A 10,956-nucleotide genomic window follows, 5' to 3' on the forward strand; every position below is an offset into this window, starting at 1 on the left:
GTTATTTTCGAAAATTATGATATAAAATTAAGAAAAAGATTTTTGAAAAATATTTTTAAAATTTTCGAAAATAACTAAGAAAGAAGAAAAAGATTTGATTTTTGAAAAAGATTTTGAAAAAGATAAGATTTTTAAATTGAAAATTTGATTTGACTCATAAAAACAACTAGATTTTAAAAATTTTTGAAAAAGTCAAATCTAATTTTCGAAATTTTAAGAGAAAAAAAGGGAAAGATATTTTTTTGATTTTTTTGAATTTTTATGATGAGAGAGAAAAACACTAAAAATGCTCAATGCATGGAAATTTTGGATCAAAACAATGAATGCATGCAAGAATGCTATGAATGTCAAGATAAACATCAAGAACACTTTGAATGTCATGATGAATCATCAAGACTTATTTTTGAAAATTTTTATATGCAAAGAAGACATGCAAGACACCAAACTTAGAAATCTTTCATGTCTAGACTCTATGAATGCAAGAATGCATATGAAAAACAAGGAAAGATGCAAAACAAGAAAACATCAAGATCAAACAAGAAGACTTACCAAGAACAACTTGAAGATCATGAAGAACACCATGAATGCATGAATTTTCGAAAAATGCAAGATGAATATGCAATTGACACCAAACTTATAACATGACACATGACTCAAACAAGAAACACAAAAAATATTTTTGATTTTTATGATTTTCTAATTTTTTTGGTATTTTTTGAAAATTATATGAAAAAGAAAAATAAGGATTCCAAAATTTTTAATATGAATTCCAGGAATCTTATGCTCTTTAGTCTAAAGCTCCAATCAAAGGGTCAGGCATGGCTTAATAGCCAGCCAAGCTTTAGTAAAAATATGAGTGTAATTCATTCAATTTTAAGCCAAAACCTTAGTCCAAAAGAATTTAGACATGGCTTTACAGCCAGCCAGGCTTTAGCATGCTTCATGAAACACTAGAATTCATTCTTAAAAATTCTGGAGAAAATATATTTTTTTTTTGAAAATATTTTTATTTAAATTTTTTTTTTTCGAAAACAAAGGAGAAATTTTTGAAAGGTTTTTTTTTTGAAAAATTTTTTTGAAAAGAAAACAAAAAGAAAATTACCTAATCTGAGCAACAAGATGAACCGTCAGTTGTCCAAACTCGAACAATCCCCGGCAATGGCACCAAAAACTTGGTGCACAAAATTGTGATCTCTGGTAATGGCTCCAAAAACTTGGTGCTCTAATCTCAATTCATAATTTGTCAAAACTTCGATACAACTAACCAGCAAGTGCACTGGGTCGTCCAAGTAATAAACCTTACGTGAGTAAGGGTCGATCCCACGGAGATTGTTGGTATGAGGCAAGCTATGGTCACCTTGTAAATCTCAGTCAGGCGGATATAAAATAGTTATGGAGTTTTCGAAAATAAATAATAAACTAAGGATAGAAACACTTATGTAATTCATTGGTGAGAATTTCAGATAAGCGTGTAGAGATGCTTTCGTTCCTCTGAATCTCTGCTTTCCCGCTGTCTTCATCCAATCAGTCTTACTCCTTTCCATGGCTGGCTTTATGCAAGGGCATCACCGTTGTCAATGGTTACATCCCCTCCTCTTGTGAAAATGGTCCAAATGCTCTGTCACAGCACGGCTAATCATCTGAGGTTCCCGATCATGCTGGAATAGGATTCACCCTCCTTTTGCGTCTGTCACTACGCCCAGCAATCGCGAGTTTGAAGCACGTCACAGTCATTCAATCCCAGAATCCTACTCGAAATACCACAGATAAGGTTTAGACCTTCCGGATTCTCATGAATGCCGCCATCAATCTAGCTTACACCACGAAGATTCTGATTAAGAGATCTAAGAGATAATCATTCAATCTAAAGTAGAACGAAAGTGGTTGTCAGGCACGCGTTCATGGGAAATGATGATGATTGTCACGTTCATCACATTCAGGTTGAAGTGCGAATGAATATCTTAAAAGCGGAATAAGTTGAATTGAATAGAAAAACAGTAGTACTTTGCATTAATCTTTGAGGAACAGCAGAGCTCCACACCTTAATCTATGGAGTGTAGAAACTCTACCGTTAAAAATACATAAGTGAAAGGTCTAGGCATGGCCGAATGGCCAGCCCCCAAAACTTGAACACAGGATCAAAAATACAATCCAAGATGATCCGAAGATGATCAAAAGATGTCTAATACAATAGTAAAAAGTCCTATTTATAATAAACTAGCTACTAGGGTTTATAGAAGTAAGTAATTAATGCATAAATCCACTTCCGGGGCCCACTTGGTGTGTGCTTGGGCTGAGCTTGAAGTCTACACATGGAGAGGTCATTCTTGGAGTTGAACGCCAGCTTTTGTGCCATTTTGGGCGTTGAACTCCACTTTGCAACTTGTTTCTGGTGCTGGACGCCAGAATTGGGCAGAGAACTGGCGTTGAATGCCAGTTTGCGTCATCTAAACTTGGGAAAAGTATGGACTATTATATATTTCTGGAAAGCCCTGGATGTCTACTTTCCAACGCAATTGGAAGCGCGCCATTTTGAGTTCTGTAGCTCCATAAAATCTATTTTGAGTGCAGGGAGGTCAGAATCCAACAACATCAGCAGTCCTTCTTCAACCTCTGAATCTGATTTTTGCTCAAGTCCCTCAATTTCAGCCAGAAAATACCTGAAATCACAGAAAAACACACAAACTCATAGTAAAGTCTAGAAATGTGAATTTAACATAAAAACTAATAAAAACATCCCTAAAAGTAACTAGATTCTACTAAAAACATACTAAAAACAATGCCAAAAAGCGTATAAATTATCCGCTCATCAGTTCACTTTCTATCAGTTTTCTTTTCCTTATGACACCCTGCATGGTATTTAAAATATGAATTTCAGCACCAGATCAATCCACCAAGTGTCATGACATATTTCAACAAAATTAGATTCAAAACACACTGAAGGAATAAGATCACAAAGGTTAGTACCTTTCTTTTCAAGCCAAACTTTAAATTTTGGGCACTCCTTCTTCATGTGTCCTTTCTTTTTACAAAAGAAACACCGTGCACCTTCTTTCTTCATAGGATGGGATACAATACCCTTTCCTTTCTTCTTATGAGCTTATTTTTTACTACCCTCATTTGTCATTAATAGTGCACTCTCACCAAGTTCCTGAATTAGCCTTCCTTCCTTTTGCACACATAGCACCAGTAATTCGTTAATGGACCATTTTTCCTTATGTGTGTTATAAAAAATCTTAAATGATCCGTACTGGGCAGGAAGAGAATTCAGAATAAGATGCAACAGAAATGACTCAGAGATCTCAACCTCTAAAGCTTTCAGTTGTGCTGCAATATCTCTCAACCTCATGATGTGTTCACGCACACCTCTTATGCCGGTAAGCCTCATAGATGACAATTGTGCCATTAGAGTGCTTGCAAGTGCCTTACTAGAAGACTCAAAATGTTCATCAATAGCCTTCATATAATCCTTGACATTCCTACAATCAGAAATTGAACTTCGGATACTAGCTGAAATACAAGACTTAATGAACATCATACTTAAACAGTTGGATTTCTCCCACCGTTTGTATAATGCTACCTCGGCTTGAGAACTAGCATCAATAGGTGTCGGAGGCTCTTCCCTACAAAGAGTATAGTCAAGGTCTGCACACCCCAAGTGAAAGAGAATCTTATCTTTCCATTCTTTATAGTTGTCACCACTTAACAAATGAACTTCAGATACAGTTTCAGATATCATTGCTGCTGCAAATAATAAATCATGCTAACATTACTCAATTTTAAATAGGCACATCAAAATCTATAATATATGATAATACATGCCAATGCAAGTCATATCAAAATAAATATGAATCATAGTGTCATTAAAATCTACCTGTGGGTAAAGATTTTAACACACATAATATTCACTATATCAACTAAAGTATTGAAACTAGAAAATAAAATACTACTTCTTAATACATGTAGGCTAATTAAGAAGTAAGAAGTATTTTCTATTTCAATCTAATTATATGTGAATAACATAATAAATTCCTATGGGTAAGTTTATTATATAATTCACAACAATTACAAATATATCATATTAATATTTATATAATTTCTTTAAATATAATTATTATCAAGGATGCTGTGGCTACTCCTCAATAAATCATATATTAATCACAATACGATATACAGCGGAATAATTTATATTGCATGCAAATATAATCATTAAATAAATAAATTCAATAACATAATTTATATCAAAAGTGGAGATGATCTAGTGGACGCTTATTTTGCCAATATTTAGAAGATCCAAGTTCAAACCTCACTCCAACCAAAATTTGAATTTTTATAACAAATTTAAATTTTGAAACCCAACAACTTTAACGTAAAAGTAACAAACAGTTCTTTCTGTCTTCTCTCTTCCACCGTTTTCCCTTTCTTCTTCTCTCCTTTTTTTATATATTCAAGAATAAGAAAACTTATGGGAATCATGGAAAATTATACTATTATGAAGAACAACTACGACACAAATTTAGAAGATTCTTTTTAGGAATATTATTTATTATTCCCTCTTCTTATGGTACGTCAACTTTAAATTTCAATAGTTTTTATTACTTATTTCAAAATTCATACTATATATTCTTTTTTGAAAATAATTTATCAAAATAATACACCGTAATTAAATTTTGAAATGGCAAGGCAGAGACAATTTGGCTCTGTTGAGTTAAAAAATTAATAAATTTAATTAGTGATGACAAACATTATTTTTGGGTAAAATAAATAATTAGTGTTGATTAATTATAATTGCATATTACTAATTATTTAGTGTTACAGGCCAAAACTCAACAATACAACAACCTAATATAAAAGCAAGCAGCCCAAACTGATTGAAATCAAGAAACAAGGTTGGCGGGCAATAAAGCAAGAAAAGCCCAAAGAAATCAAAGCAAGATAACTAATGGGCTGAATTTGAGTAGAACCCAATCCAAGCCCGAATTGATTTCAAATTCCTCTCACTTGCTTTCACCAACTCAACGTTCTCCTCTTCTCTGACCATGTAAAATCACAAACTCAGAAAAGTGAGAAAGAGAAAGAGAAAGCTTCTTCCCTAAGGTGATCATCAAAGAAGCAAGAAAGAGAAAGTCTAAGCTTGAAACTCAGAAGTCTAATCACCCATTTCAAACCAAATTAAGCTTAGGTTAAAGGTAACTCATTTCCTTTTACATGCAACACACTTTCTTCTCTTCATCTTCAACCCTCTGCCACTCCATTTCGGGTTATATGGAAAAGAGGATTTCTGTTCCTCACTGCTGTGCATCAACGGTTGAGAATATGTCTTGGGAACCAAGTTGTGTTTCAATGGTCAAGATCTGGGTTTACCATTGAAGAAATATTTTCTCCTGTTAAAATGGATTTCGGTCAAGATGAGGAAGTCAGAAGGAAAGTTTCCTCTCTAAGGATTACGGTAAAAAAGTGATTCTGTGGGTTGGTGAAGCTCAAGGCTCAAGGTGTTGACCTTGAAAGAAGAACCAAGTAACATGCAGGGAGATAAAAAGAGGTTTGCTGTTCATTCAGAAACCAAGGAGAGAAAACCAGAGTGTGTGAACAGTGTTATTTTTAGAAGTTCATCTACTTGGATAATGCTTTCTTTCAAAGAAGCGTTCGGCCAATACTGAAGAACTGCATCTGAGGCTTGCGAATCTGGTTTTGCACATAGCAAAGAGACTGCTGATGAAGTCAATCTCCTTCATGTTTTACTGATTGTAATGTACTTTTCTAAGTTTAACTTTCTATAATTTCTTGAGAGAAAAGGCATTGTGAGAAAGCTTAAGAAAAAACCATGAGTAGAAAAAGGCTGAGAGATACACTTGAGAGAAAAGCCTAGAGTTATTTTCTGATTTCTTTAGGTTGGTTAAGTGTCTTGTATCTTGTACCTGTAAGGTATCCCTTTCTTAGTTGGGTTAGCACTAAGAGGTATAGTTAGGTATTAGCATAGCCAATGTCAAGTTAGGTTAGAACTTGAGGGTGAAAGGATTGGGTCAATCCTGTGAAATTGGTGTATGTAATACTGTTAACTATAGTGAAATTCTTCCATAGTTGTGGAGGAGACTGGATGTAGGTTGCATAGCACAAGGCAACTGAACCAGGATACATGCTGGTGTTAGCTTTTCTCTTCTCTGCTGAGTTCTGTTTTCTGATATTCATGAGACAAAAATAAATTGTCTCATAAATTTCTGCTGCTAAGTTCAAACAGAACCTGAATTGAAAGTTTGTTTTAAAAGGGTAATAACAGCAATTAAAAAGGAAGGCATAGATTCAACCCCCCTTCTCTAAGCCTACCACAACCTTCAATTGGTATCAGGAGCTAAGGTCTCAAGAATCAAGCTTAACCGCTTGGAGCAAAGATCCAATGGCGAACAACTTGGGCACAACCACAGTTGCCTACACCCTCACTGAAGGCGAGTCAAACAACCGGCCACCTTTCTTCAACGGAAAGAACTACTCCTACCGGAAAGAAAGTATAAGGATTTTCATCCAATCCATTGACTACAACATATGGAAGATTGTTGTGAGCGGTCCAAAGATCCCAACAAAGACAAGTGCTGATGGAGTGGTGACTCCAAAAGAAGAAGCTGAATGGAATGAAGATGATAAGAAGAAGATAGAGCTGAATGCCAAAGCAATCAACCTTCTTCACTGTGCTATCAGCTTTGAAGAGTACCGGAAGGTGTCTAGATGCAAGACAGCCAAAGAAATTTTTGAAAAACTCCAGGTTACACACGAAGGTACCAAACAAGTAAAAGAAACGAGGATTGATATGCTGCGAAAAGAGTACGAGATGTTTAGCATGAAGGATGGAGAAAGCATTGATGAAGCGTTTGAGAGATTCTCAATCATAATCAACAACCTTGATGCTATGGGTACAAACTATGCAGAACAAACCTTGGTGAGAAAACTTCTTAGAAGCTTCACAAAAGAATGGGAAACCACTGCCACTGTCCTAACCGAAAGTAACAACCTAAGTCCCATAACCTATGATGAGCTGAGAGGAAAACTCCTTGCCTATGAAGCCACACACACAAATACAGACTCAAAGAAAAAGGGAATAGCCCTCAAGTCACAAATAGAACCAAAAGAGAGTGAGTCTAGTGATGGTATTTCAGATGACGAGCTTTTGTTTTTTGCTAGGAGATTTAGAAGGATGATGAAGAACAAGGGCAAATACAAGGGTTCAAGTTCAAAGGAACACAAGATCGACTTGAGCAAGGTGACGTGCCATCACTGCAAGGAGGCTGGACACTTCAAGCTAAACTGTCCAAAGCTCAAAAAGGAGGACAAAGGAAAGAAGGAAAGGAAGAGAGTACTCATGGCAGCTTGGGAGGATCTTGAGAATGACTCAAATGAAGAAGAAGAATCTGAAGGAGATGACAAAGACTGCTTCATGGCTGGAAACAACAATCTTGATGAGGTAAACTATTATGATTTGACCATTGAGGATTTGCATGCTATTATTGATGATCTCACTTTAAATACATCAAAACTGCTTGATAAATACAATGAATGCAGACCTGAAAGAGATGTGTTAAGAGTTGAAAATGATTTTTTAAAAGAAAAAGTGAAGGAAACTGAATGTGCTCTGGACATCATTGAAGAAAACAGATTTCTAAAATCTGAACTTGAAAAATTAAAAGGAAAGCACATTGTGGATCCTTCTCATGAGTTAATTGCTGAAAATGAAAGATTAAATGATATGATTAAAAGACTGAATGGTGACTTAGCAAAATTTGCTCAAGGTTCTAGCAACTTGGACAAATTACTTGCAAGTCAAAGACCATTGTTTGAAAAATCTGGTTTAGGCTACATAGCTAAGGAAGATGCAGTTTCTAATACTTCCTCTATAAAATTTGTGGCTTCTTCATCAAATACCAAATCCATACCAAGTAAATCAGGTATCGGATATGTTTCAACTTGTGAAGAAAAATTTGATGAAGCATACACAAGTGAAACTGAGCCTTCACCAAGAACTGGTCCGAGTTCAAACCGGCCAGGTTTGGGTTTCATTTCGAAAAATGAGGCTATTTTCAAGAAACCACCATTTTATAACAAAACCTCATGTTCAAAAGGTAAAAATGTTCAAAGAAATTCTGGTGAAAATGCTTTTGCAAAGAGGAACAACTTTAATAAAAATCAGTTTGTCAAAAGAAATGCATCTCCTTCAAAAACCAGAAAATTTCAACACTTTAATCATTTCAAGCAATATAACTCACCTCAATTTCAGCGACACACATCTAAAAATCATTGTGTCAATTGCAAGAAATTTGGTCACTCATATGAACAATGTTTCATTGAAAAAAGAGTTGTTGGAAACAAAGTTTACAATGTTGTTTGTGATTTCAATGCACTTGGGCAACCAAGATGGATTAACTTCAAAGGATCCAAATTAATTTGGATACCTAAGGCTACTTGAAACTCATCATGCAGATTTGCCTAGCATCCAAGAACAAAAAGGACATGTGGTACATGGATAGTGGATGTTCAAGGCACATGACTAGAAGGTCAACCTACTTCATCAAACTAAATAAGTATGATGGAGGTTTTGTGACCTTTGGAGATGATGGTAAAGGTAAAATCATTGCTATTGGAAAAGTAGGTAATGAGCAATCTACTTTCATTGATGATGTACTTTTGGTATGTGGTTTAAAGCACAATCTTTTGAGTATAAGTCAGTTGTGTGATTTAGGACATTTAGTGATTTTCAAAAGATTTGAATGCTGTGTTGTTAATGAAAAAACAAATGAAGTGATGTTTGTTGCCAAGCGTTTTAATAATATGTATGGACTTACTCTTGATGAACTAAAAGATCAAAATGTAGCTTGTCTTCACTCTAAAGAATCTGAAAAGTGGTTATGGCACAAGAGATTGGGCCATGCAAGTATGTTTCAAATAAACAAACTTGTAAAGAAAGAATTAGTAAGAGGTCTTCCTTTGATAAAGTTTGACAAAGATATCACTTGTGATGCTTTCCAAATGGGAAAACAAACAAAAAGTTCTTTTAAACCAAAGAAAGACATCTCTACTAAAAGACCACTTGAGTTGCTACACATTGATTTATTTGGTCCAACAAGAACTCAAAGCCTAGGTGGTAAACATTATGGTTTAGTAATTGTGGATGACTACACTAGGTTTGGTTGGGTTTTATTTCTTGCACACAAAAATGAAGCCTTTTCGTCCTTTGAACCTTTTTGCAAGAAAATTCAAAATGAAAAGAATTTGAAAATCTCTTCTATAAGAAGCGATCATGGAATTGAATTTGAAAATAATTTATTTGAATCCTTTTGTAAGGAATTTGGAATATCTCACAACTTCTCTTGTCCAAGAACACCACAACAAAATGGTGTTGTGAAAAGAAGAAATAGAAGCATACAAGAGATGACAAGAGCTATGCTTTGTGAGAGTAATGTTCCAAAATTCCTTTGGGCTGAAGCGGTTAACACGGCTTGCCACATTTTGAATAGAACAATCATAAGAAAATTTTTGAAAAAAACCCCTTATGAACTTTGGAAAGGCTACCCACCAAACTTAGATTACTTACACATCTTTGGATGCAAATGTTTTGTATTGAACAACAAAGAAAATTTGGGTAAGTTTGATCCAAAGGCTTATGAGTGTTTGTTTGTAGGATATTCCACAACTAGTAAAGTATATAGGGTTTATCATCAAGATGTTAGGATTATTGAGGAGTCCATACATGTTACATTTTGTGATAATAACTTGGTACAAAGTATGTTGGAAGATTGTGATGTAGGAAATCAAGCTCAAAAGGAAGATGAAGCTGCTCAAAATCATGAAAAAGAGAATTCTGGACAAGCTGCACCAGAAACTGCTAATGCTGAGAATTCAAGAGACAATTCCATTTTGTCTCATGAATCTGAAGGAATTCTGCAAGCAAGCAGTGTTCAGAATCCCTTGGTGACTGAATCTGCCTCCAGGTCCACCAGACCTCGTGAATGGAGATTCTTGAAGAATTATCCTGAGGAATTTGTCATTGGGGACGTATCTCATGGAGTGCAAACAAGGTCTTCCACTAGAAAGGCAAATGAATGATCAAACATTGCCCTTCTTTCACAAATAGAGCCTCAAAATGTCAAGAAAGCACTCAGTGACCCTTCTTGGGTTAAAGCTATGGAGGATGAGCTTCTTGAGTTTGAAAAGAACCAAGTATGGACTTTGGTTCCAAGGCCAAGTGGAAAGAAAGTGACCGGCACCAAGTGGATTTTTCGGAACAAGTTGGGAGAAGATGGTAGCATTGCAAGAAACAAGGCAAGGCTAGTGGCACAAGGATATGACCAAGAAGAAGGAATAGACTTTGATGAATCATTTGCCCTTGCCCGAATGGAAGCCATAAGACTTCTCTTGGCTTATGCTGCATTTTGTGGTTTCAAATTATATCAAATGGATGTGAAATGTGCATTTTTGAATGGTGTGATAGATAGAGAAGTGTATGTGGAGCAGCCTCCTGGTTTTGAAAATAAAGAGCATTCTAATCATGTTTTCAAATTATCTAAAGCTCTCTATGGTTTAAGACAAGCTCCTAGAGCTTGGTATGAGAGACTTAGCTCTTTTCTTTTGAAAAATAGTTTTCAAAGAGGCACCACTGACACAACTCTATTTATCAAGAATTCTAATGATTCTTTTATTCTAGTCCAAATATATGTTGATGACATTATTTTTGGATCAGCTAATGAATCCCTTTGTTCTGAATTTGGAAAACTCATGACAAGTGAATTTGACATGAGTATGATGGGTGAACTTAATTTTTTCCTTGGGCTACAAATTAAACAAACTGAAAATGGTATTTTCATTCATCAAGAGAAGTATGCCAAGGAATTAGTTAAGAAATTTGGTATGGAAAATGCCAAACCCATGGGAACTCCCATGCATCCTAATTCAAAATTAGATAAGGGAGAAACT

At 35.2% G+C, this 10,956-nt stretch overlaps 1 protein-coding gene across 1 annotated transcript; it reads right to left on the minus strand.

Moving 5' to 3' along the window:
- Positions 1-3,100: 3,100 nt before the first annotated feature.
- On the minus strand, positions 3,101-3,739 carry LOC112721370 (uncharacterized). The gene has a single exon (XM_025772442.1). The coding sequence runs from the start codon at positions 3,737-3,739 to the stop codon at positions 3,101-3,103; it is 639 nt and encodes a 212-aa protein (XP_025628227.1).
- Positions 3,740-10,956: the final 7,217 nt, after the last annotated feature.

Source organism: Arachis hypogaea, chromosome 11, assembly GCF_003086295.3.
Source record: "Arachis hypogaea cultivar Tifrunner chromosome 11, arahy.Tifrunner.gnm2.J5K5, whole genome shotgun sequence".
Classification (NCBI taxonomy): domain Eukaryota; kingdom Viridiplantae; phylum Streptophyta; class Magnoliopsida; order Fabales; family Fabaceae; genus Arachis; species Arachis hypogaea.

Coding starts and splice junctions, on each gene's coding strand:
- LOC112721370 (XM_025772442.1), bottom strand. CDS start 3,739: ATGATATCTGAAACTGTATCTGAAGTTCATTTGTTAAGTGGTGACAAC.